We start from the raw sequence: 26298 nt of genomic DNA, 5'->3' as shown, positions 1-26298 counted from the left end.
CCCTTAAGCTTCCAGAAACTTCTTATCATCTTCCACAATCTCGCCCTTAATCTTAGGCACAGGGACAGGAGAAGAGGGCACTTCCGCCTTCACCTTGCTAGCCTTTCCATTGGTCTTTCGGATTCTCTTGGGAGTAGGGGTATTAGGCGCAGATGATCCCGATCCATCAGGAGCAGCCCGCTTGCCCTTGGTAAACCTAAAGGTTATGGAGCTGCCAGGCTTGCGGTATTTGCCCAGCTGTTCGCTGAGCGCTTTGCCGGTGGGCTTGTCGTCTCCGGCTGTGGGGTCGGTGTGGTTAGTGATGAGATTGGGGTTATTGTGTGTGTGCGGGTGGGTGGATAGGTTGTATACTTACGCCAGGCATCGACGATCTTGTCGAGATCGATCTGGAAATTCTGAGTCTCAAAGATGAGGCGGAGGAGCTTGGTGAGGTGAAATGTTAGATTGTTTGTCTCTGGGTATGTACATACTGTATGCATGTGTGTCTGGGGAAGGGGTTTGGGGAGGGACATACAGTCGCCTTGTTCTCGTCGGTCCAGCGAGTCATTGTTCTACTTTTGAATTGAAGTTGTTGTGAGGTGGTTTTAGTAGGTGATCTTGGAGGTTCTGTGTATCTGAATATGTGCGCAGTTGAGAAGATGAAGAAGAGGGAAGAGCTCTGAGGAGAGAGAAGAAAGAAGATCAGGAGAGAAGGTCAGGAGAAGATAGAAATGGTTCTAGGAAGCGGCGGAGAGAGATTGTAGTGAATATCAAGAGAAGCAGATCGCAGGACTGTTGCTCACTTTAGTGTTACTGATGTAGTGGGCCTGGGTGGTTGTTGGGGAGAGCTGTTCTAAGTGATGAGATCTGGGAGGGCCTGCTTTGGCCTTTGACTGGGCTGAGATTAGATGTTTCGCTCTTTTGACATTTTCCTTAGCCATGTTTGATCTCCTGAGTGGGGTACATGAGGGCATTGCTTGCTGCGGTGTTCTAGATGAGGGCGGTGGTTGAGGAAGTTGGAGCAATTGTAAGGACATAACAGGGAGACTGATGCCAAAGTAGTCACTAATACATCCTTCTCTCAAGTAATTCTTGCCACTGTATTTCCTAGACACCTCTTTTAGCTTTCTTGAACTGTCTACTATAACGTACATTGAGAACTTTTCGGGTGAGCCACTATGCAGTCTCATTCAATACTTTACTTTAGAATATAAGAAAATTAAATCGCTCAGCCTAATTACATAGCTCCGCAATAACTACATGCTATATCTCCTTGGATTAATTTATTCATATAACATGTTGTAATATCGCTAATGCTATGTGAAACCATCATAGATTATACCGGTGGACTATATAGAGCGGGAGACACGCTCCTCAATTCCAAGTATACCCTAGCAACACTACCATCTAAATACACCAATTACACCTCACATTGTACTTACTATCAAGAGGACCAAAAATCCTTGTCAAATCAGTATAAAAATCGTTGAGTGGCTAACCACCCGATTGGCCATCCCAGCCTCAGGCACGTATCCACGTGACTCCGGTCCCTAGATGCCTGGATGCCTGGATTAGCAATCGAATCGGAGTGGCACTCAGTTCCTTTCTTTCCAAATGATTCTTTCCCCTGACCATCATCATTGTATTACCCCCTCTATCGCTTGGGGTCATGCCTTTTATTCATCTCAGCGTGTTACTATCCGGTTGGGACACGTTTTCCGTTCACTGACGCAGTCCAAGCGTGGAATATATCTGGTGGAGGCGGTAGCAAGCATCTGCATTTAGATCTGTATCCGCCTCTGTACCTCAAATAAGTTACTTTCCCTCAGGGCTCCTCGATATCATATTTTACCATCTTTCGCCATCCTTTTTCTTTTCATAGCGTGATCTTGAAGTTGTGTCTCCAGGATAATCGCCACCATGCGCGAAATAGACCCACTCATATTTGAATACCAGCATGAAAAGCAACGACCACGGGAATCGGAAGCGTTATTGATTCTCCGGAAGGTCGCTTCGCTGGTGAAACCCATCATGCGACGACGAGACTGGAAAGTCGGCACGCTCTGTGAATTTTATCCCCATCAGCGGAACCTGCTTGGGCTAAATGTCAATGCGGGCCAGAAGATCTGTCTACGGCTGCGGTATCCTTCTGATCAGCGCCAGTTCTTACCTATCGAGCAGGTGGTGGATACCATGCTTCATGAGTAAGTTGATACCCTATCTTCTATCACGTAGTCCACTTTGTCTTCTCTGCCTGAGGAAGAGTAGTGGTTGACGATGATTTGTAGGCTATGTCATATCGTGCATGGACCGCATAACCAGCAGTTTCATTCACTTTGGAACCAGCTACGTGATGAGCATGAAGAGCTTGTCATGAAAGGCTACACGGGAGAAGGGTTCCTTTCTGAAGGACGACGGTTAGGGGGACGTAAAATGCCCGTCGATGAGGCACGCCGTGTAGCCAGAGCAGCTGCGGAACAGAGACGGTCTCTAACTGCTGGATCTGGACGACGACTTGGTGGTGCACCTGTTCTGCGCGGAACTGACATGCGCCGAGTCATTGCGGATGCTGCGCAGAGGCGCATAGAAGTGACGAATGGTTGTGCCTCAGGCGCTGACAACAGTGCTGAACTTGCAGAGGAAGCCTCTAGGAATGGCTTCCGAACTAAGGCGGAGGAAGACGATGCTAATGAGCGAGCTATCATGGAAGCGTATATTGATCTGATTGAACAGGAAGAGCGTGAGAGATATGGCCCCTCTTACATTCCGCCGAGTCATGATAATCCCGCTGGTCCGCGGACAACGCTCTCTCCGCCCCCTGTTCCGGAGAACAGCAGGCCGAGAGGGCCCTCGCAGCCTGCAGAGACTATTGACCTTGTCTCAGATGATAATCTGTACGATAAGCCGTGGTCATGTCCGACGTGTACGCTCGAAAATCCAGCGAACTTTCTTTGCTGTGATGCGTGTGCATCAGAACGTCCGCGACCAACGACCACCAGGTCTGTTTCGGGCCCTCCTACTGCTACGGCCAGTTCGAGTCAGACAAAACCAGCAGTGAATAAGAACAAGCGGTCGATGAGTCCGTCGAGCAGGTACACGGGGTTCAAAAACCGGACTCGTGCTGTTGAATCATTAGCTGCCCTCGAGCGGGACGCCAACAAGCGTCCTCTCGGATGGTTATGTGATAGATGTGGAGCATTCATGGAAACGGAGTGGTGGACGTGTTCAAATTGCGGCTTGATGAAGCGTGCATCTTGATTAACATAGCATTTTGAGCATGGGTGTTTGGCGCAAAGAAGGTGTTTCCATTGTTTTGATATTCGCAAATTCCCATGAATTATGACCTTTTACGAGGTATGATTGTCATAGTATAAACCAGTTGTCACTGCTGATACGGCTTTGGATTATCTACTACTCCCACTGCACGATATGAAGTCCACTGTAACCTCAACAGAACCGTTAAAGTTAACATAGCAAAGCTATTTCCCGACAGAATCAAGCAGTAGCAGCCACCCGCTTCTCCTCCGCCGTCTGCACCCTCAACTCCCCTTTTGTAATCTTCCAGATAATCCAGTCACTCGCTGACCGATCATCATCAACCTCACCCTCCTTCAACGGCGGAATCAACGCACTCCCCTTAATCCTCTGCATAGTAACAGACCGATCCGGCCTCGTAAGCAACGCCACGCTCTGACGCGCCACACTTCCCTGCTCCCCAGGGGCCGTCACAACACGATGAAAAGCACTATGCAGCACACCTCCCGTCCATTTCATCAAAGAATCACCCACATTAATCAGCGCACACCCCGGTCTCGGACGAACATACTCCCAATTCTCGCTCACATTCTCCTCCCCCTTTGGCAGAATCTGCAGCCCACCCGAGACATTGAACAACATTGTCAGGGCGCCCATATCGGCGTGGCCACCTAGCGTTACCTGGGGCTCTTTGCTCTCAGAGTTAGTAGTGTTCTTGGTCTGAGGCCAATTGACAAGTAGTCGTGCAAAAGTGTCAGACTGCTTGTTTAGGGCGCTGCGTTCAGCTAATGTGCTAGGTGGGAGGCCCAGGTTCTCCTCGAGGTGGGCGTAGATAACTTCGAGTGTAGTACGGGCGTGCTCGAAAAAGGCCCGGCATTCGGTACGGTGATGTTCGATGGGCTCGGGGTTCTCGCGTGGAGGAACGTTGCCTACCATGTCGTCTTGGCTTATGCTGTATGTTTCCATGCTGTCTAGCTTGCCGTCGGCGGTGCGGAGTTTGCCGGAGCGTTTGTATCTGAGTTCATTTCTGTTTTAGATGCATGTGCTGGGTATTACTTATGTAGCTAGGAAGAAGTAGGCTTAAGACTTACCCTGCGATGTTGTGAGGGGGGTTGTAGGCGAATTTATCCAGGATTTGCCGATCCAGGCTTAGGGTGGTGGTGGTGAGATTCATTAGCGTCTCTGCATCTTTGAGTAATTGCTCTCCTGTGCCGGAGTTTCGAAGGTCGAGGGAAAATATTCCGAGTTCTCGACAGGCTTGGAATAGTTTCTTTGACTCGGTGGTGCTTGCATTTGCGAGGTCTTTGAATGATATTAACGGTATATCTGCGGTGGGGATATCGGAGGGGAATGGAGGGACGCGGTTGAAGAATTCCTGGGTGGGCATGATGGGTCTTCGGTGCTTCTAGCTACTGTGAGTCTACAAGATGAGAGGTGTTGAGGAATTGAAGATAGAGGATAGATGATGGAGAGCGTGACTCCATCTTGATATACTTTGACGATGACGGAAGGGGGTCAAGGGCAACGCTATCCAACACGTCAGATTACACATAAGCTAATGTAGGACGATAATGTATGGCAGATATCAATTGGTCAGAGATGTTCAGGTTTGATCTTCCTTGCATTCTCCAGCTGCTGTTGTGTGACTCCCCACATACTTCGTTCCTCTACTCCGGAGACAGCCTCGAAGGGATTGGTAGTCGATAGATATGATGACATCAAGCCAAGACTGTTCTCTCTGATCAGCTGTTAAAGAATCCAAAGAGTTGCAATGAGACTGACAGATATTGTTAGTTCATTTATTTACTCAGTTTTTGGCCTGGTGCAGCTGCTTGATGGTTATGTAAGTACTAGCATGCCATTGATTCCATAGTATTTAATATCTTGGTATTCCAATATAAAGTTATCTTGACATATTGATGTAGATTTCGACCTCGAAGCCAGCATCATGTTTGCTTATACTAATTGGCAATGAATATAACAGAATAGAACATATGTATAGAGGTCATGGTACTCGCCAACCAGCTAGTATACCAGACATATACTGGTATCCTGAGTAAGACACGTGAACACAGAACTTAAGCGCTCTATTTTCCGCGCTGTAAGATACATCCCTGCTACCAAAGTCATTGATAGCCTCTGAGTGTCCGGAAACCACCCAGAGAGCTTTTTAGAGTCTCAATCTATACAAATAGTGCCCTCCTCATAGTATCCAACGCTTTGTACCACACGCCTTGACTGCTGTTTATCCCCCGCAACCCAACCTAAAGATTAGACGAAAAGTAGAGAACATCAGCGTGATTGAACACTGATACCTTGTACCACACAAATGAATAACTGAAAAACTCCCCATGTATCATAGTAGCGATAAGCTTTATCATCATTTACCGGATTCTGGATCGCTCAGGGCCACTAATTGCATACTCCAAAACAGTTAGGCAACATCAATTACTCCTACCGCTTTATTGACCGCCAGAGAACCTCGATGGAAAAACCCTCGGATTTAGCGGATTTTGGAAACATACAGCTCCCAAAAACTCATCTGTGAATCTGTATAAATTTTGGCGGTGTGGTGTGGCAGTATGCTAAGCTGAAGCGACCCAAGCTAATAAGTAGCTGACTAAGTCCTGACTCACCCACTCTGCCCCCGGCGCAACACTTCCGCCGAAGAAAAATAGCTCCTCCCCATTTTCTTCATTTTCTCCCACTTTCCTTTTCGCACAGCTTGAGTTACTTTCTCTCTCTTAGCTTGACTCTAATGTTCGGGTCGCGTACTTATATCGCCACATTTCGACACTGTCACACTACACGACTAACAATTGCTCAGGTATGCATACCAATCTTACCTTGTCTTTTTTCCTTAATGCAGCTCCATACCCAAAACCGAGGGGTAGAACCAATCAGCACTTTCACAACCTACACCTATATGATGAGAATTTTTCTATGAACCGGTATATTAGGAAGAGCCGGAAGAGGAATGGCAGGGACCCCTAAAAATAGGGATGTTCACTGTCGTCGATGCTTATAATGGTTCTGCTGAGTGGTGTTTTCATGGTTGTGATTTGGTTCTAGTCTGTCCCTCTTGGTTTTGGGTTGGGTTTGACTGGCTGGAATTTTTAAGTCCGCTATATGTGTGATTGCCAATCTGTTGGGTACTTGTGCTAACAGATTCATCTTATAGGTCTTGCTGTGACGAAGTCTTAGTCGTATAATATTAGTTAAATAGATAGATGAATACAAAATGTCTAGTGTCATGTTCAAAGCTATTGACGGATCGTTTCATAATTTGACATATCTCTATATCGATTTACATTGTATCGAAGCCGTTCGCGAACGTGTAACTCCAGGTATAAAACTTTTCGTAGCCAAACAATCCAAATCAGAAAAATCTCAGGTCTCAACGCCAGTCAGATGCATGTGTAATACAGGTAGGTATATATTGCTGGCCCACGCGCAATCAGGCAATGCTCATGAATTGCCGCTTCTTGCCCGTGCCCGTCTGCCTCTCCTGCTCCTCGTAAGCGGCTTCGTCGATGTAATCCTTCGTGCTTTGTTCCTGGATCTGTTGGCCGACGAACTGCAGAGCCGACAGGTTGAAGCCCATCTCGTCCTTCTGACGAGCCAGGACCTTGCGCAGTGCGGATCGGATACCGTCCAGCATCGGCCTCATCATCTTGCTAGCGACGATCTGGCGGTGGTGAGTTTTCAGGATGAAGAACAGCACACGGCAGGTAAGGGGGATGTTCCACTCGCGACTAGCCCAGATATTGAGGAACGTGAAGAGAGCAGGCACCTTTGAGAAGGGCAGGACAAGCAGAGCGTCTTGAAGCGCAGCTGCGGGGATCTTCTGAACGACGTTCAGGAGATACCGCTCTGCTGAAATGTTGTTCAGAGCCATGTACTGGGCATTGCGCTGTGGGGGTGCAGCGTTAGGCTGTCTGGCCTTGAGAGCGCGCCATTGGCGCATAACCTCCAAGTCCTCCATACCCAGATCCAATGCCTCCATAATCTTTTCACCTGCCATTAATGTCTCCGCAGTTTGTTTACCAGCGTCAACGGCTTCAGCCTTCTCTCCATCCTGGCCATCCTCGTCCTGATCCAGGGACGCCATCAGGTTGTTATCGTACATCTCTTCCAGTTCTTTCTCCCTCTCTTCCTCAAGGAACAAAGGCTCGTCAGTTTGCTCCCAGGTTCGGATGCTCTTGTCATGACTAGCGGTGACGATGAAATCACCCGAGTGACTGATAGTCAGAGCCCAGATTTCACCATGGTGACCGGCCAGCTTTTGGATGTGCTCAAACTTGTCACCGTCCCAGTACTTGATCACTCGATCCTTGCTAGCACTGAAGAAGTTGTGCCCGTTACCATCCTTGTTGTTCGGAACGAAAGCAACAGCCATGACACTGTCCTCGTGGGCCAAGAAGGACTTGTGGCAGTCACCAAAGTCCAAGCCCCAGATACGAACGGTCTTATCGGCCGAACACGTGACGATCAGCTTGCTGTCCCAAGAAATATCCATGTTGAGAACAGGCAGCTTGTGGCCGTAAAGGTTGAGGAAGAGTTTGAGGGAGTCAACAAAGAAGACCTTGACCGTGTTGTCCAGAAGCGCAACAGCCAGCAGCCGAGCATCAGGGGAGAAGCGAACGTTAAGAATGTCATCCGAAACCTTAAGCGTTCTCGTGTGCACCAGCTTGAGTCGGGGGGTTGTTCTCTTGGTACCCGGGATTTCTTCTTGAACCACCTGGAAGTTCCAGAACTTTGCAGACTTGTCGGCACTACCACTCACCAAAGACTTGCCGTCAGGATGGACTTGAATGGACCAGACCGGCCCGTCGTGGGCTTTGATCGTATCCAGAAGGGTCGATGAGGCGATATCGAAAACCTCAAGCTGGCCATCCTTGTTTCCGACAACAACAATCTTGTCACCAGGAAGGAAAGCAGAGCACAGAGCATAGCCACATTCAAGAGTACGCAGACAGCTTTGGGTCCGGACGTTCCAGATCTTGAGGCTGCCGTTGGAGGCAGACGCCAGCATCCGATCGTCCGAGCTCAATGCAACAGATCTAATGTCGGTGCGGTGGCCGGGGATGTCGACTGCCAAGTTCCGGCTATAGTCCGACTCCTCCTCATCCTTGTTCTTCTTGTTCGCGGTCACAACGCTGTAAGCTTCAAGTTGGTTGTTTGTGGTCGCGGCCAGAAGTTGCAGACTTCCACTTGACTTCGTGCGAATCCAGTCAAAGGACCGGACCTTACCGCCAGTGCGTACAATAGTGTGAGGAACAAAGACTTCCGAGACAGGCGCAGATGAGGCGTCCTCTGACTTCTCAATGGCATCCTCAGCAGCTGCTCCATCCTTGTCAGCTGCACGCTGCGCGTCCTTCTCCTTTCTCCTCTTGCGCTTCCTAGCCAGGCTCTTTTGCACCTCGGTCTGCGAGCGAATACGCCAAATCTCGACTGCCTTCTCAGACCCGTGGATTCCAATGTAGTCCGCTCGAGGGTGAAAGCTGATTCCGATTGTGCGGTCCTTTCCATTTCGGTAAAACGTGCCCCGGTCCGTCAAGATCTTCTGTCCCTCCGAGCCGACCTTCTCTTTGGAAATGTGAATCATAGCACCCTCATCAATCGACCAGGCCTTCAGTTCTCCATCATTTCCTGCCGTAATACAACCACTCTGGTCGGGCGAGAGACCCAGGCTCCAACACTCGCCGTTGGACTGTGCCACATGTGTTTCGATGCAGTGTTGCGCAGCCAAGTCCCATACTTTGATGAGAGCATCCTTTCCAGTCGTCAACAGAAAACCCGCATGCTCACTGAGACCGGCTTCATTGAGCAATTCAATGGACGGGGTAAGAAAATGGAGCGATGTAATCTGATCGGTGTGTCCGCGCAGTTTGAAAAGTCCGACTTCCGCAACCAGATCCCATACAATGATGTCCGTGTCTCTCGAACCACTTGCGAGGCGGACCCCTGTGCTATCGAAGGCAAGCTGAGTGATGGCGGACTTGTGGCCATTGAAGGAAATAATCACCGTCTCGGTCCGTGAATCCCAGATACGAATACTGCCGTCTTCATAACTATATCACAAAGCGACGCCCGAATTAGTAAGGTAGCGTACAAAAATCCTACCATGGTGAGAAAACTTACCCGACCGCAAAAATATCGTCATCCGTTTTGCTCTGCGTGATTATCGTGACCTGCGCCTTGCAAGACGTATCGTGCCATCTACCCAGTAGTTCACCCTTCTTAATGTCCCAACAGAGAACTTCCTCGCTCGCGCCCACGAAGGCTCGCCCAGAGCCTGTTCGACGTGCGGAACCCGCGAGTTCATCGTCCCGGGCCCAGATCGCATTCGACGAGCCGGACGCAATGAGCCCGAAAGTCTTCGAATGCTCGAATTTACTGAAGAAGTCAGTACACAGAAAATACTTTCGGGGAAAAATGCTACACCCTTGAGCGCTTCACTTACAAATATGACTTCACCATCGTTGGGTGTTTGCGACCTGGGAAAATTTTTGGGAGCTCGGAGAATGAATGCTATCGATAGGCGCAAATGGCGGCGGTCGCTACGGAGAGCGACAGCGACCACTGCCGGCCTCCCCCACCGCCTGCCGGTTCCCCAAAGCCCCCATCAACGTAACTCCCATCGTGGCAGTGACCCTCGTGGGATTGAAAGCCAGAATTAAAGGAAAGGGAATCGCAGGCCGAGAATTTGAATCTATTACTCATTATCATTGGATGCGTCCATCAACATGCTTTTGCTAGACTACCACAACGTCCTCATCCACTCCCTCCTGACGGAGCGGTTCTCTGGGTACAGCTTCCCCCTCCCCGCCTCCGGTATACGCCAGGCTACCAGCTAACAGCTCCATTCATGCTTCCTTCAGAGCCCCGCCCGTGTCAATCGACCAAATCGTTTCCGACTTTGACGGGGTGACCTTCCATCTGTCTACGCCAGAATCCAAAACCAAGATCCTCATCTCCATCAACGTGAAATGCTTCCGGGAGCTTGTCCAGTACGGTGCCCAGGAGGTGCTGGAAAGGGAATACGGCCCCTACATTGTCACCCCGGAGCCCGGCTATGACTTCTCCGTCCTGATCGATCTAGAGAACCTGCCCGCCGAGCAGGAGGCGAAGGATGAACTCATCATGCGCCTGGCGCTGATGAAGCGCAACGCCATGGCCGCCCCCTTCGAGAGAGCATTCGATGAGTTCGCTAAGCTGGCCGAAGAGGCTTCGAGATACACGAGCGAGACTGCGCCCCAGGGAGTTAAGGAAGGAGGAGAGGTTATGGCCATTCACTATCGAGAGGAGGAAGCGATTTACATTAAAGCCAGCCATGATCGTGTCACGGTGATCTTCAGCACAGTGTTCCGGGAGGAGACAGATCGCATCTTTGGCAAGGTGTTCCTGCAGGAATTCGTCGATGCCAGACGCCGTGTCCTTACCCTGCAGAATGCCCCTCAAGTACTCTTCCGAAACGACTGTCCCCTGGAGCTGGCTGGTGTGCCTGGCATCCAGAACGGTAACGACGGTAGTATCAGCTATGTCACTTTCGGTATGTATTCGGGGATATGCATCACCCACCCGTTAGCTGTCACTAACCGCTCATAGTCCTGTTCCCTCGCCACCTGACCCCACAGCGACGCTATGAGAACATTTCCCACATCCAGATTTTCCGTGATTACTTCCATTACCACATCAAAGCATCTAAGGTAGCTTTCCCTGTCATTTTTGCAGGCCAGGTCAACATGCTTACTTAGAATCCAGGCATACATTCACACTAGGATGCGCAAGAGGACCGCGGACTTCCTCCAAGGTAAGAGTGGACCCCCAACAATGAAGGTATGTCCAGGTCACTAATGAATGATAGTTCTCAACCGGGCGCGGCCCGAGAACGAGGAGCGAGAAAGGAAGACGGCCAGTGGCCGTACTTTCAGGGTTCAGGGATAGAGAGCTGGCTCAAGAATATAATTTTTGTAAATTGCAGGCGAGGGGTGACATACGCACATGCATAAGTCGATTTTATTTTTCTCTAGGATGTATAGGTTGTCGAGCATCATAAGTATTTTTTTTGTTCTTTTTCTTTTCTTTTCTCTTGATTTCGTTACTTTTTATTATATTTATCCTCGCTACCTCGCATTGTCAAACGCATGACAGCTGCATGTGGCTTGAAGTAGTAGTGCGGCTGCCTTGCTTTGTTTTATTTGCTGCAATATAACACTACTGACCAACCCATAAATACCGCCGGCTGCTGCTCAGCTCTCCCTCCCGTTCCCTCTCTTCCCTGTTACGAATGCTTGACAAGCTGCAGCAGAGCTGAAAACACCTGAAAATGAACGCTTTGAGAGAGTCTCCTTAATCTCCACTACAATGTTTCACTTTCCCCATCTGTCACAAGGTATTTTCCGGTCTAACCTCCAACCCCGTCCTGCACGTTAAGCACACTGGCGTGGGTCTAGCACTGCGCTATTCCGCTATGGCCGACGAACACTCGCGCAGGATGCACTGGTTCGGATTCGAGCCTCAGATCGGCCGAAGCACTCCGATATGTTACCGTGGCTGTCTTCTAGCTGCAGCCACAAGTCCAGCTGGGTGAAAAGCAAACAGATGACCAGATTTAAGCGTGTGAACCATCCGAACCGCCCTATCGATGCATCTGATCGCCAAATATGACTCGGATCGCCCAACAGGTGGCCTTCAATTGGGCAAGAAGTCCCAGGGGATCGGTTCGGTGTCACACATTGACTGCAAGGAGATTAAACTGGTGTTGACTGATGGCCAGGATTCGTGGGGGTGGTCGCTATCTTGCCAGCCTCGATCGGAGAAACGGGGTGCTGTGGTGATGATGTGATCTCAGCTCTCATCCATCCTACGATGATCGTCTCCGGTATTTCCGCAGGTTTTTATTCGACACCGTTGAGTATCTGCCTAATTGATGGCTGGCTGGAGGGGGTTTGGGAGATGTGGTCGGCTCGGCGTGCTATCCTCCATATTGGGTCTATCCATCATACGGGGTACATGCCGATAACCGCTTCCTGCGACCTTAGTGGGATTACCGCATATTTTCTTTTGCAAACCGACACCAGGGATTCACGCTGCATTGGCGTCCCCATTAAATGCGCAATGGCCAAGAACGGGCAACGATGACCCCAATCCGTACGTTTTTCCAGATATCAGCTCCTCTAGTTCATTCTAGGCACGAGCAGTGAAGGATCGCCTGTGACACTAGACACCCGCTCCGTTCAAGCTGTACAGCGGGTGTAGTTTAGTCTAACCTGCACTAACAAATGAGAAACACCGCGACGGGTCGCGACAGAAAGCATGCGCCACCGGATTTCCAGCTCCACGGTGAGGTGCAAACATGTTGGACATGAGCCACGTCCTATCCCAAGCAGGTCATGCATGGTTTTTGTATGCCCAGCACTATCTAGCCGATAGTGCGCTGTAGAAGAGGGCGGCCATTCGCCTTGATCGTGCCAGGTCAGCCGTCTAGTTGGTTAAGTGGGTTTTCTAGCAGAAGCCGTCTATATTGAATCTGTTCCCACCGGACTAAAAAGTGACAGCAATAGTTAGAGCCCGAGTAAACCCTTTTTGAATTTCCTGACCGCAACCCAATGGCAACACCTGTTCGTGGCTAATTCACATTTCGCTTACGTTTCCCCTTTCTTCTATTTGATGCGAAATATTACTGAGGTTTTAAGTAGAGCATCCTCACTCGCTACTTCGTTTCAACCGAGAGAATGTGACCATCTCTTCGGCTAGAGGGGCCAGTCTCGACGGTGAGAACTACTAAAACTGTCGGGGGGACCCCGCCTGCAAGGTATCCCTGCCAGGGCGCAGCTTAGCCCTCCAGAGCGTCGCAACCCTGCATGCTATATATCGCAGCGCCTCTGCTCCAGCGCGAAAAACTAGATGTGATCCGCAGCAATATCTACTACCGTTCTGCTTTACGCAAACAATCGTTGCGTTTCGCCTGCATTTCACTTCCTTCCATCGCCAACAGACAGTTCCCTAGACTACCCAAGCCAATATAACGGCCAAAAATTCAACATTAACAACAAGGGAATCAGCTTCTGTCATCGTTTTTGACCGAATCTTTTCATATTTATACCTTCCTCCGCTCGTTGTAGCTTACTCCCGCTTTATCCACCCCCTGGGCCGACCATGTTGAGGGGACCTTGAACTGCGGACAAACGGAGTGGGCGACCAGGCAGCGCCCAAAGTACAGGCGACAACATATTACTGGCAGTTAAGAGGATCTTATGGGAGGGTTAAAACCTCTAGCCAGGTTTCACAAAATGTCCGACAAGATCAGCTTATTACCCTTGGAGCTCATCCTTCACATACTCTCCTACCTTCCCTTCGAGTCCTTGCTTGCCTTCGGCGAAACATCTCGCGCCAACTATGAGTCCCATACCCTCTGTCTTGAATGTCTACGATTAGGGGTTTTTGAAAAGCGAATTCACTCTGTGATATCCTTACTCCAGGCTGGCTGGACCACGCCGGATCAAATGGCACAGATTTCCAGTCACAACAAACAAGCGAATGACTACACAATATCCATCATCCAACCTGCCATGAGCCGCCTTGCGAGCGACTTGGGCAGCAAGCCTCTACTGAAAATGAAAAGCTTGAAAAGACGGTGCCCTGCACTACTTGAGAAATCCCGAACATTGGAGCAGATGATTAGGGAGCAAAATAGGGTTTTTTCCCAAGTGGTGAATCGGTATGGCCGAGGACTTAGGAAACTGGAGTTCATGGCGTATGATCTTGACAGCGAGGGTGCCATGGCTCTAGCTTCCAAATGCAAGAACATATTGCATCATCTAGCATTGCGCTTTGAGCATCCTCACATTCGGGACGGCCCCATCAGACCTAGCACTTGGCTGAATCCTGCCCCGGGAAGTACGGCATGGAATATGTTTCTCGGTATAGGACGGTATCCCCAATATGGGCTTTGCGGGCTACAGACGTTGATCCTGGAGCGGGCGGGCATCACACCGTGGCAGTTGACCATGCTTGTGAAGAAAAACCCCAAGCTGACCGTTCTCAAACTGAGAACATGTCGCGGTGCACAGCCTGAGTTTTTGAACTGGCTAGGTGGAGTTTCCTACGAGCCAGAAGAGCGAGGAATAGATGAGAACAGTCTAGCTCCTGGTCGGAAGCTCAAAGTGCTCTGGTTGGAAAACTGCCACCAGGTACTTGCCCATCCCATCGAAGACTATGAGCATCTGCCCAACGAATTTTGCGACTTTGGCCTTGAATGGGTCAGAGGTCTGACCAGCTTGCGTGTAAGTGGAGTTATGTTCTGAGACGCCTTCATTCAACAAGCTGACAGAGTATTCTTGACAGTCTCTATCTTTCAGCGAGAGCGCGAATATCCCTCCCGAATACATTGACAGGGCCAATAGTGTCCTTTGGAGGATACCCGAAGTCATCTTGCCTTATTCTGGCCAGGGGGACAAGGCCCCTATTGAAGTCGATCCTGGGTTATTGTAGTTTACAATGCTTATGCTTTTTTATGTTTATTGTTCTTATCTTTTTCTTGTTATCTAGGGGAGGCTTTTTGTTGTTTCGTCTTTCCGGTGACTGAAGGGATTCTTCGGTTACGTTACTTTGTTTTGGGAGATAGACTTTCGGTGCAAACACCTGCAATTCTGTGCTAAAGCTACAAGACAATATAAATCAAAACATGTCAACACATCATGCATATGATTAGGCAATGTTAGTAGATGTGTATCATACGGGTCTGTTCGTATCGTATCTCACAGGCAACTTTAAGCACCTTACAGAAGTACTTGCGGGTGGCACAGCATAACTCTATATACCTCAAGTAGGTGATCACAACTCAAAAAGTGGAAACAATAGTAGAGAGACCTGGCTAGGCTTTCACCAGTACTCAGATGAACAGGTCCACTTCCCTCTCAAGTAGTAGCCACTGCTTATTTGCCCAAGTCATAGATAGCAGGGAGGATGAATTGGCTAAAGAGCAGGTACTGCTCTGGCTGTTGACCCGTGGGCGCCTTCTCGTTTTCTCTCCCAGCATCAATCTGGCCAACCCACAAGAAACTCCTCACCCTGTGTAGTGTTAACACCCAGCATGACCATTCACTGTCTTCTCTACCTATCAAGCAGACACGGGTATACTCTTGCGAATGATTGAAAGTTACCGTTAACCTTCTCATCTCGTCTCTCATCGGCGGCCTTACCACTCAAACGGAGTCTGATACCCGCCGTACTGTGACATTCATGGAATCATCTTGCAAAGCGAGCAAAATGGTACCGAGTCACAGATCCGCTTCCCAGCTATGGGCTATTGCTCGGCGGAAGCTCTTCACTCGAGAACCCAGGAGCAGCGAGCATGACTACCCACAACACCGTTCCTATAATTCTGTTTCCTCTTCTTCCTTCAGCGAGCACACCGACGGCTTCTACAAGTACTCGTTGGAAGTTCTACAACAGAGTGACGAAGAATACAAAGATACGGTTGAGAGCATGGGATTGCGGTCTTCGGACAGCACAGGGATGTCGTACACGTCAGCTGTATGTTGGCTTTGGCATCTCGTTGTGATTCTGTCCCCCAGTTTGGCTGGAAACTGACACCGATTTGACAGCGAACGGCCCCTGCCGAATTTCCTTTCTCTCCTTACGCCGTCGGCGCTGTCGAATGGAATACTGTCACGGGATATCTCAAGAATCTGGATGATGCGCAGCGTTATGATGTTTCGTCCTGGAGGAACAGTGTGCTGGCTGTATACGTGAAGGTGTACACCATCGCTAAGGTGGTCTTCATGTGCTTCATCCACTATGGCGTTGAAGTAAGGAGATTATAAGCCCAAAGTCCGGCACCGAAAGATAGCCGCTAACCATTTGGTGTATCTGTTTCTAGCTGGATGGATTTCAGGGCGGCCTAATGGTTTGCATCAGGGACGCAGAAGATGCCATCGCGTCCAAAAAGATCGCTCCCTTGGTTGAATGCGTTGAGAAGTTGTACCACGCCCTTTACGCGAGGCTTATGATGGAGCTTGTCATGGTCGACCTATGCTCTTGCTTCAGTATCGAGGTAACACGCGTTTCTTCGCATAACAACTTCATGCTCCCTGAGCCACGCCACTTGTACAACATATTCTTGACTTGCAAGCAGATCCTCGACAGCCCGACTGTCTGCAAGATCTTTAACAAAGAATCTGTTCGGAACTATCAGGCTACTTTCGTCCACCGCGCTGTGACAAAGGTCAACAGTATGCCGTTCGCCTTGGACGATCTTATCGGATATCGGAGATTTACCCTTGGGATTATCGACAACCCGGATTCTTCATTTCGCCAGAAGTGGGCTGGGAGTGGCCTGATCTACCATATGCCACCGCCCAAGGTCCTTATCGTTCATTCTGAGAGATACATGTCTTTCACACCGAGAAACACTTATCAGTTTATGATCCCCCAGCAGCCCCTCCCTTTCATTCAGCGGCACAATGTCGACCCAGCATTCACGGAAAGGGCACGTACTTCGGATCACCGGCAGGCCGCACTAGCCATGCTTGAAGGCAAGACTGTGGGTGTTCTCCGCAACCAGGGCACCATGCAGCAGCTGATCGAATACGCCAAACGGAGAAAGTGTGTGTGCCAATCGGCCTGCAGTTGCGGCCAGGATTGTACCCAGGATCCGGACCGTCTCTGCCCCTGCGCGGAGTGGAATATGATCCTGTTACTGAGTCAGGTTAACGCAAACCGTGGGACTCTTGGAATTCGCGACCGGTGCACGGTTCTTTCGAAGGCCGTGTTCCAAGAGCTTTCTTCCATCCGGGAAGATGTTGACGTCTTTGTGATCGGATTGGCCCTGAACCGGGCTGTTAGGATCTTCGGCGAAGAGATGCAGAAAGAATTATTTGCCGGCATCATTTAAATTCAAAAGACTGCAATTGAGTAGCTGGTCTGGTCTTTACTGGCGTTTGGTGGCATGATGACGGCGTTGAGGCATACCATGGAGTTGAGGGGTGTGATTGCTTTTTCTTTCTTTGCTGAGATTACGTTGATTTTCCTTAGTCCTTTCCCTTCTGAGTAGACATGCCTGACGATCATCATATTTCCGGCGATCTCGTATCTGTGCAACGAAAAGTGTTGGGAAATATGAGTGATTCCGAAGGAAAGTGAGCATCATGTCCGATCAGTGGATGGTTCATCGATGAGGTAGATATATCTATACATGGTTTACATAGGAGAGAGAGGGTGATCCGTATGAATTAGAAAAGAAATTGAACATGCAACCTTGTGGTATAAAAAGTAAAGGGATATAATAAATATGGGCCATCTGCAAGCCGATACTAGTCTAGCTCGTGTTACCTGGCAGTATGGTTGCGTCGGTGTGTGGGGGTGATGTCAATTTGTATGGGGAAGAGAAGGAAGGGGAGATGGGGTGGTAGTGAATGGAATGTAATTTTCTAAGATACGTAGCTCATAATTTCAATTCAAGCTCAAGTTTAAGCTCAAGCTTCTCCTGTCATTTTCTCAACAACTTTTGTAGATACTTACTCTCAACTGGAACAAACCCAAAGTCAGGTGGGGCGCAGGTGACCGGGGATGGGGCAAAGTTGGTCAGAAAGTTGGCCGTGGTTCGCAAGTCGGCAAGATTTTCATTTGACTCTGGCCAAAATCCAGCTTCCCGAGAAAAAAAGAGTCTGTCTGTATCTGCGCTTGTCTGGGATTCCCGCCCGGCACAGCAATCTCTGGGAAACTTTTAGCGGGCATGGTGCCTAAGACTCTTGTTGTTAGTTCGACAAATTGTTTATCATTCTTCTCCTCTCCTCTCGCTTCGCCGGTAGTAATTAGACGCAGCCCACTGTGGAGCGCTCATTCCGGGGCCCCCAGCAGCATCTGGGTGCGACGATATCGCGCCGTTTGGCCTTCCTACGGCATCACCACCCCCATCCCGGATCCTAATCCACAGTTCCCCATCTCCCGCTCGCCTTTCTGCTTCCAGACAGGCTATGCTCTCTGCGCCAAACGGCCCTCGCGTCCCTTCCCCCCACCGTTCCTGTCTCCGCCCTCTTCCTCCTTTTCCGACCCGCTGACCACCCACTACCTGAGTCAGGATAAGAGATTATCCGTCCGGGGGGATCTGGTCCGCGGCCTGAACAACGGCGACGATGCTGTTTTAGTGGCGGAGAATTACCTCGCCGTGAACGATGGGGTCGGGGCGTGGGCAACCAAGCCGAGAGGTCATGCTGCGTACGTTGTTCTGTCCCTCTGTACTAGTCTCCGCGGACCCCTACTACCACTGACCCCAACTGGATCCCGTCTCATTCCCTTCCCGTGTGCTGACTTGCCCTTCTCTGTTGATATAGGCTTTGGTCTAGACTGCTCCTCCATTACTGGGCCCTGGAACTTGAACGAGAACCCAATGGCCAGTCCGAGTTAGATCCTATCGGCTATCTTCAACGCGCATACGAGGAAACCATTCGAGCAACGACCTCCCCAGGTGAATGGCTGGGAACTACTACATCCGTCACAGCAATACTGCACTGGAAGCGCGATGCTACGGGAAACATACGGCCCTTGCTCTACGTGACCAATATAGGTGACTGCAAGATCTTTGTCGTCCGGCCTAGCGAGAAGAGAATCGTCTTTCGGACCAAGGAACAATGGCATTGGTTCGACTGTCCTATGCAGCTGGGCACCAACAGCGTCGATACTCCCCAGAAGGATGCAGTCCTTTCCTTGATTGATGTGCAGGAGGATGACCTTGTGGTGGCCGTGTCAGATGGTATCGTGGACAATTTGTGGGAGCATGAGATCCTGACGATCATCCTGGATAGTCTGGAGAAGTGGCAGCACGGACGTCATGAAGACAAGGACTCGGAGTGGGCCCCTCCGGCTGTGATGGCGGACGAGCAGATGGTGTTTATAGCGAGGGAGCTGCTCAAGTCTGCTCTGGAGATTGCCCAAGATCCCTTTGCGGAGAGCCCGTACATGGAGAAGGCGGTGGATGAAGGACTGGCCGTGCAGGGTGGTGAGTATCTTCGCATACTGTTTCAGTGAGGTAAACTAATCTTGATGCAGGGAAAATGGACGATATCAGTGTGGTAATCGGCTCTTGCAGGAGGAGGACGTAATCGACCTATCTACCGGTGACCTGCACGCAGGCAGTGGGTTAGGGGGTGAAGCAGGGCTTACACATCTCATGTCAGCACGGAGTTGACTTGCACAGCGTTTCATACTTTGACTTCCGCACAAACCTACGTCTGGAGGTTTGTGACAGAGGGCGATCGACAAGATAGCAGATGTCCGAATCAACTTCGGCTCGGCCATCGGACAATCGCTTGATTACATTGCATACGCACTATATGTGCATGGCATGGGTGGTGTATATGTTGCATGTTGGGATCTGGGGCCCTTTCAGGACCGGTTCAAAGTGGGAGGTAATGGCGTTTGTGGGACATTTGACGTTTCGGGCTATATATAATCTACTGGCACAGCGACATAGACTATTGCTTATTATCATTGCATAAATACCCGTGACATATTCTACCAATCTATCAAACTTTACTTATTGGGCAAAGAGTAAACACGTACCGTCCTCCTACACCCTAATCAGTACATGGCCAACCCATTTTTTTTCAGCCATACACACTACCACACATACAACTAACTACACAATCCCCCCCCAATCACGAAATGAAACAAAAACAAAAGAGAAAAAGAAACTGCCTCCACGCGGGATCGAACCGCGGACCTCATCATTACTAGTGATGCGCTCTACCACTGAGCCATAGAGGCGATTTGAATGAAAGATTGCCCCATAATTGACTCCATCAACGGCCGCTTAGCCAGCCCACGCACAGACCAACATCCCGAGCTCTCTCCTCCGCCCGGCAAAAAAAAGTGACCGCCGCAGCAAAGAAAAAAAAGTCCAATTGCACCAACCCCAATTTCCATCACAGGTTATACATACTACATTTTAACGCACCTCAGACGAACAGACAGTCAAGATGAGGGCCAAGCGATCCAAGAAGTACCGCAAGCTCATGCACCAGTATGAGCTTACGTTCGGGTTCCGTGAGCCGTATCAGGTTCTGGGTATGCAGACATCCATTTATCCATCCATTGATACTATCATGTCAAGGATAAGAGTATACTGACTAGAAAATGTGACAGTTGACTCCAATTTCCTCCGCGCCGTTCACTCTTTCAAAATGGACTTGATTCCCGCTCTGGAGCGCACTCTTCAAGGCAAACCCAAGCCTCGTATGTTGCCCCGGATATCAACCATAACTACAATGAATCATCTAACGCAATCAAATAGTCCTCACAAAATGCTCCCTCGCCGCGATAATGGCCTCTCAACCCATCAATCCCAAAACCAACAACCCCTACCGCCCCGACCACCTCCCCCCACCCACCACTCTCCCTCTCCGCCACTGCTCCCACAACGCCGACTCGACCCCCATCGACGAAGTCGAGTGCCTGCTCTCCCTCCTCTCCCCGTCCGCCGAGAGCAAAAAGAACAAGGAACATTACATCCTTGCGACAGCGGACCCGCACAACGCCAAGGACAAGTCCGCGACGGACAACACGTCCGCTGGACGGAAACGGAAGCGCGACGCAGAGGATAAGGCCGAGGCGGCGCTTCGGAAGTCGAGGTTGCTGCGGCGTCAGGCTCGGTCGATTCCGGGCGTGCCGATTGTGTATGTGAAGCGGTCGGTGATGGTGTTGGAGCCGATGAGTGATCCGTCGGATGCGATTAGGGAGGGTGTGGAGAAGGGGAAGTTTAGGGTTGGGTTGAATGATGAGGCGAAGAAGAAGACGACGACGGCTGGGGATGGGGAGAAGACGAAAAAGAAGAGGGATTTGAAGAAGCCCAAGGGCCCGAATCCGTTGAGTGTGAAGAAGCCGAAGAAGAGGGCGCCTGAGGGTACCACTGCCGGGAAGACGGAGAAGCCGAAGAGAGAGGCTGAAGAGAGGCCTGCTGCGGAGGAGAGGGAGGGTGAGGATGGAGATGCTGCGCCGAAGGCGAAGCGCAGACGTCGTCATCATAAGGGCGGTGCTGGGAGGACGGAGGGTGATGGTGAGGGTGGTGCGGAAGCTGTTGCTGCTGCTGGTGCGCCGGCTGATGCCATGGATGATTGATTGCTTTGCTAAGGTGCTACTTTTCTTTTAACTTGACTTCATGGTACGGCGTTCGGCGGACGAGATAAAAAAGTGTCCATATGAATTGTGTATAGGTAGTTATCATCGATATTGATAGACGATTCCAACATCCAACATACCCATCCCAGCACAACACAACCCAAAGAAGCATAGTATACACCGAAGAAGCAGTAGCAGCATAAGAAGAGAGAATGATATGATATAGTATAATATAATCCCAAACGCCAATCAAAGTAAGCAACCCACATGCACCCAACCAGCCCATCAGACACATACATCAATCATATCATACACACCACCACCCCACCCTATCCCATCAACCAAGCGCAAAGTTACAGATTTATTTCTCCGCCGAACTGGAACTCGAACCAGAAGAAGCAGAAGCCAACGAAGAAATCGACCCCGTCTCCGCAAGCGCCTTCTCCTCAGCCCAAATCCGCTCGATCTTCTTGCGCTTCTCTTTCGCCTCATCCCGGTTGCGCTTTGCGCGCGCATACCGCTCCGCCGCTAGACATTTGTTCACGTCGCGCTTGACATCGTTGCATCCACCCAGAGCTTTGTGAATGAAGCCTCGTGCGTGGCATTCGTCGAGGGCGGTCATGATTTCTTCGCAGTCTGTTGGGGGAGGGGGTTAGTTGAGTGCTTGGTGTGGTATGATGTGATCTGATGTTGATGGTGGAGAGATGGGGGGGTTGTAACGTACTTGCGTTGTAGGGGGTGTGGAGGTGGGAATGCATCTTGACTGTTGTTTTAAACGGTATCCGTCTGCTGAGTGGGAATGTATGGAGATCTCAATTGAAGTTCTATATGTCAATCGGTCCTAACTGCATTAATGATCCATATATGGAAATGGAAGATCGATTTCTTTCCGTAAAAGCCGGGCGGTGAACGACTTATCGGGTATTATTCTGCCGGGCGGGGGAAAGAGAAAAAAAATTATTCTTTTTTTTTTTTTACTTTGAACCTCTTTGATTAGTTTTTAAACTAATTGCTTGTCGACGGGGAATTTCTTCTGTTGGCATTATTTTCTATTTGGACCTTTGTGAGGAATTGTGGTTTCCTCTTTTTGTGTCTTATATCTTTGTCCGAGTTTGTACCTGTATAGGTTGAGCAAATCGCCTACGGCAGGATCTCCACAATCTTTCTTCTTTTTTTTTCTTTTTCTATTCACGATTGATTGCTTCTCACGATGTCTATGATTACTACTTCCGCTTGGGTGCGGCGCGGAGTCGCCGCCCAGTTCCCTACGAAATATGAGATCAACGAGGAGGAAATGGATCGCATATCGAAGCTTGCGCGCATGCAGCTTGAAGAGGCGCAGGGTGATTTGAAGGCTGCGCAGGAGGATGAGGAGATGGAGGAGGATGATAAGAAGGAGGGTGCGGATGATGCTATGGAGGATGATTCTAAGGAGGAGGAGAAGGTTGAGAAGAAGGATGGTGCTGCGGAGTGAGTTTTCCTGTTGTATACCATTTGATTGGATTTGCGGCAAAGAATGAAAGATAGGGGCGAATGCTAACATTTGATGATGAAAGTGACGATGATGACCTCAAGGAATACGATCTGGATCACTACGACAGCGACGAGGTCGATGAGGACGGCGAAAAGATCACCATGTTCGGCAATGTCAAGTCGCTCGCCTACCACCAGCCCAACGAGGAGGACCCGTACCTGGTTATGCCGCCGGAGGAGGAGGACGAGGAGAGAGAGGAACTGCAGATTATGCCGACGGATAACCTGCTGTTGGCGGGTAAGGTTGAGGACGAGGTTGCTCATCTGGAGGTCTACGTCTACGAGGATGCCGCCGATAACCTCTACGTTCACCACGATATCATGCTTCCCGCTATTCCGTTGGCGCTGGAGTGGTTGGACATCCCCGTTGGTAAGACGGCTGAGGGCCGCACTACCGGTAACTTCGTGGCTATCGGAACAATGGAGCCTGACATTGAGATTTGGGATCTTGATGTCGTCGACAGCATGTACCCCAACGCGATCCTGGGACAGGGCGGTGCCGATTCCGAGAACGGCGCGAAGAAGTCCAAGAAGAAGAAGGTCAAGGCCAACGACGAATACCACATCGACTCGATCCTCGCTCTGGCTGCGAACCGCCAGCACCGCAACCTCCTGGCCTCTGGATCTGCCGATCGCACCGTGAAGCTCTGGGATCTCCAGACCACCAAGTGCGCCAAGTCCTACTCCCACCACACCGACAAGGTGTGCGCGCTGGAGTGGCACCCGACCGAGTCTACCGTCCTGCTGAGCGGTAGTTACGACCGCACCGTGGTCGCAGCGGATATGAGAGCCCCCGACTCCAAGGCCCGCTGGGGCGTGGATGCCGATGTCGAGAACGTGCGCTGGGACAAGCACGACCCGAACTACTTCTACGTGACGACGGATGCCGGTATGGTGTACCGCTACGATGTGCGCAACATCCCCGCCTCGCCCAAGGAGTCCAAGCCCGTGTGGACGCTGCAGGCACACGACTCGTCGGTGTCGTCGTTTGACGTCAACCCGACCGTGCCGGGCTACCTGGTGACCGGATCAACGGACAAGTCCGTGAAGCTCTGGAACGTTGAGAACGACAAGCCCAGCATGGTGGTGTCTCGCAAGTTGGAAGTGGGCAAGATCTTCTCGACCACTTTCGCGCCGGATGCTGATGTGAGCTTCCGCCTGGCCGTGGCGGGCAGCAAGGGCGTGGTCCAGATCTGGGACACCTCCACCAACGCGGCGGTGCGTCGTGCTTTCGTCTCGCGGATGCCTTCCCTGGAGGGAGAGGTGCAGGAACGTCTGGTCGGTATTCAGCCCGATCAGGATGAGTCGGATGAAGAGGAAGGCGTGCAGGAGGTTGAAGCGGCGCAAGGTGCGGATGGCTGGGAGTCGATGGATGAGGATTGAGTAGATGCAATGCAACAAACGAGAAGCAGAAGCTTAAAGCCGGACGCCTTCAGCCTGGATGACCGCAACAACAAAAACTGGAAGTAAAAAGAATGGATCTACGGGAGTTCTACTACTTATAGATAGAATATTTTGAGAGTACCTCTTTTGCAATGAAAACGTTGTGATACCCCAATAACAGTTTCACCTGACTAGTCAGTCAGTTAATTTAGACGTGGTTGACGAGAACGGAAGAAAGTCGATGAATAAGCTGGAAGCGATGAAAGTGATTGATGTATGAATGAAATTGATCGACCGGCAGAATACCCAAACCAGATATCGTCTGATACGGTCTCGAACACCAATCACATGCTCACGATGAGGCGAGTGGACGGGTCCGGTGATTGCATTTTTCATTTATAGCAAGCATCTCGTCTGCAAGGCCTAAAGTAGATGGAGATGTGGTAGTCAATAGATGAGGATGGTCGTGGTGAAGAATTCTGTATCTGCATCGTACATTTGTTGCTGGAGTGAGTCGTCGTGGAAACTTCATCCGAAATGTAGTAATTTGGTAGCAATGGGGTCCGGGGGTCGAGTTAGGTATTGGCGTGCGGTAAGGTGCTTACTTACTATTATGTAGATGGTCACTTTACTTTTATTAAATAGTAGTAGAGACTAATGAGTTTAATGTTGATTCCTACTCCTAGAAATAAAATGGAGAAGCAGAAGCTCATCGCACAGCATACTAAGAAAGTATACTCCTTACAAAAGGACATCGAGGCGAAAAAGCACAGGTCAAGTGTACAAGTGTATAAGCGGGTGAAAACCACCGCCCAGTTTATTAAGTTGACCCACAGGTGGGGAAACAAAGCGAAAAAGAAAAAAGAGGCACTCGGTGGTTTGACCCGCCCGGCATCTCCGTGTGGTCTTAGTTTTTTAGTTTAGTGTGGTGGTACGTACAACTCCATTGTTCAGAAAAGAACCCTCATGGAACGGATCGCGGATTCTATCCGACAGGCACGGTACCTACATTAGAGAGGGTCCAATTATGTAGGTACTAGGTAAGTAGGAGATTAAGCCTGTCTTTCAAGGACGGACGTGATGTATGTAGGAGAGAACCCCCTTCCTTTCGACGTCATGTCCAGCTTGTTTAGTTGCATGCAACTTCCCTCCTCCCCCTTCAGCTGAGACGGCAGATTGTTTCAATTCCCCACCGCTCAGGGCACATGGCGGTTTCCAATGGCCAGCCGCGATGCCGTTCCTGGCGTCAAGCCGACACCACTTGGCCTTAGTTGGTGTAGCCTCGGTGGTGCTGCCGTTTGACGACGCCCACTTGGGTTTAGTCTGTGTATCATTTTTCCTATCGTTTTTTGAGCTCGGTCGGCTTTTAATCTAGACTAGACAGTCTATACTATCTACGGAGTAGATATCTGGAGGGGATACTCGGGAGAGTCCCGCCCTATCAAGGGCTCTCTTTCTCTTTCTTCAAGGTACGTTGAGTACTATGTAGGAGGGAGAGGGGGGGGGTGGAATTTTAGATTTTTAACCTCCTGAATTCCAATACGCCAAACACGCGCCGGGATGAAGCTTTGGGTCGGTCCCTGAATTTCCTTTATTGTTTTTGTTGGTGGCCACCCGACAAAAGCAAATGACCGGGGGAAGATGGTCAAGGCTGTCCTGTCCGTCCGACCACCGAATCGAATCGCACGACTAGCCGCGCCTGACTGCCCTGCTTGTCTCCGTTGGAGCACCGGAGAAAATAAAGATGTGGGAGGAGAGGAGAGGAAGCATTAGGACTCCGTAGTTCGTTGTTATTATTATGCTGGCTGTTTCGCTTGTTTCTTTGCTGCGTAGCCCCGTAGAATGCGTATCCATGGTTGACTTTTGGCGAACAGGTGGTTCTCGACCATCGCCCGCATCATTACAAGGCGCCAGGCGAACCGTTGGAGAAAATACCGAAGGCAAAGTTTTCCCACTTTCATAACTCTATCCCACTCTTCCAGTTGGTCGGCTAAAGACCCTGGCGAACGAGTCGCGACTCAAGGA

General features: G+C 50.2%; 9 protein-coding genes and 1 non-coding gene across 10 annotated transcripts; 5 read left to right on the top strand and 5 right to left on the bottom strand.

The window, feature by feature from the left end:
* Positions 1–3: 3 nt before the first annotated feature.
* Positions 4–547, bottom strand: BO79DRAFT_252487 (uncharacterized protein; the record flags this gene model as incomplete). The annotated part of the gene is made up of 3 exons (XM_025685930.1): positions 4–278; positions 356–422; positions 515–547. The coding sequence occupies 3 exons, from the start codon at positions 545–547 to the stop codon at positions 4–6; spliced, it is 375 nt and encodes a 124-aa protein (XP_025542485.1).
* Positions 548–1892: 1345 nt separating this feature from the next.
* On the top strand, positions 1893–3237 carry BO79DRAFT_190706 (metalloendopeptidase WSS1; the record flags this gene model as incomplete). Its single annotated transcript, XM_025680761.1, has 2 exons — positions 1893–2183; positions 2268–3237. The coding sequence occupies exons 1-2, from the start codon at positions 1900–1902 to the stop codon at positions 3235–3237; spliced, it is 1254 nt and encodes a 417-aa protein (XP_025542484.1). The 5' UTR covers positions 1893–1899.
* Positions 3238–3474: 237 nt separating this feature from the next.
* On the bottom strand, positions 3475–4621 carry BO79DRAFT_141092 (oxidoreductase; the record flags this gene model as incomplete). Its single annotated transcript, XM_025678240.1, has 2 exons — positions 3475–4249; positions 4326–4621. 2 exons carry the CDS (start codon positions 4619–4621, stop codon positions 3475–3477), a joined length of 1071 nt encoding a protein of 356 aa, XP_025542483.1.
* Positions 4622–6502: 1881 nt separating this feature from the next.
* Positions 6503–9726, bottom strand: BO79DRAFT_190703 (snoRNA-binding rRNA-processing protein DIP2). The gene is made up of 3 exons (XM_025680760.1): positions 9701–9726; positions 9379–9633; positions 6503–9308 (listed from the first exon to the last, which is right to left on the bottom strand). The coding sequence occupies exons 1-3, from the start codon at positions 9715–9717 to the stop codon at positions 6692–6694; spliced, it is 2889 nt and encodes a 962-aa protein (XP_025542482.1). The 5' UTR covers positions 9718–9726; the 3' UTR covers positions 6503–6691.
* A 168-nt stretch (positions 9727–9894) lies between these two features.
* Positions 9895–11352, top strand: BO79DRAFT_190700 (actin-related protein 2/3 complex subunit 2). The gene is made up of 5 exons (XM_025680759.1): positions 9895–10045; positions 10119–10789; positions 10846–10946; positions 11002–11050; positions 11105–11352. Exons 1-5 carry the CDS (start codon positions 9984–9986, stop codon positions 11182–11184), a joined length of 963 nt encoding a protein of 320 aa, XP_025542481.1. The 5' UTR covers positions 9895–9983; the 3' UTR covers positions 11185–11352.
* Positions 11353–13532: 2180 nt separating this feature from the next.
* On the top strand, positions 13533–14733 carry BO79DRAFT_141172 (F-box protein; the record flags this gene model as incomplete). Its single annotated transcript, XM_025678247.1, has 2 exons — positions 13533–14525; positions 14587–14733. The coding sequence occupies 2 exons, from the start codon at positions 13533–13535 to the stop codon at positions 14731–14733; spliced, it is 1140 nt and encodes a 379-aa protein (XP_025542480.1).
* Positions 14734–15510: 777 nt separating this feature from the next.
* On the top strand, positions 15511–21443 carry BO79DRAFT_236176 (uncharacterized protein; the record flags this gene model as incomplete). The annotated part of the gene is made up of 9 exons (XM_025684553.1): positions 15511–15777; positions 15849–16052; positions 16124–16852; positions 16883–17056; positions 17909–18459; positions 18576–19240; positions 20203–20307; positions 20386–20475; positions 20534–21443. 9 exons carry the CDS (start codon positions 15511–15513, stop codon positions 21355–21357), a joined length of 3609 nt encoding a protein of 1202 aa, XP_025542479.1. The 3' UTR covers positions 21358–21443.
* Positions 19936–20007, bottom strand: BO79DRAFT_t61. Its single transcript has one exon. It is a non-coding gene; the product is annotated as a tRNA-Thr (tRNA).
* Positions 21434–22207, bottom strand: BO79DRAFT_285923 (COX assembly mitochondrial protein). Its single transcript, XM_025688418.1, has 2 exons — positions 22082–22207; positions 21434–21993 (listed from the first exon to the last, which is right to left on the bottom strand). Exons 1-2 carry the CDS (start codon positions 22113–22115, stop codon positions 21719–21721), a joined length of 309 nt encoding a protein of 102 aa, XP_025542478.1. The 5' UTR covers positions 22116–22207; the 3' UTR covers positions 21434–21718.
* A 148-nt stretch (positions 22208–22355) lies between these two features.
* On the top strand, positions 22356–24439 carry BO79DRAFT_207921 (rRNA-processing protein PWP1). The gene is made up of 2 exons (XM_025682277.1): positions 22356–22827; positions 22914–24439. The coding sequence occupies exons 1-2, from the start codon at positions 22568–22570 to the stop codon at positions 24271–24273; spliced, it is 1620 nt and encodes a 539-aa protein (XP_025542477.1). The 5' UTR covers positions 22356–22567; the 3' UTR covers positions 24274–24439.
* Positions 24440–26298: the final 1859 nt, after the last annotated feature.

Source organism: Aspergillus costaricaensis (assembly GCF_003184835.1).
Source record: "Aspergillus costaricaensis CBS 115574 unplaced genomic scaffold BO79scaffold_7, whole genome shotgun sequence".
Lineage (NCBI taxonomy): Eukaryota > Fungi > Ascomycota > Eurotiomycetes > Eurotiales > Aspergillaceae > Aspergillus > Aspergillus costaricensis.
The sequence above is the reverse complement of the archived record's forward strand: the minus strand, read 5'-3'. Positions and strand labels throughout refer to the sequence as shown.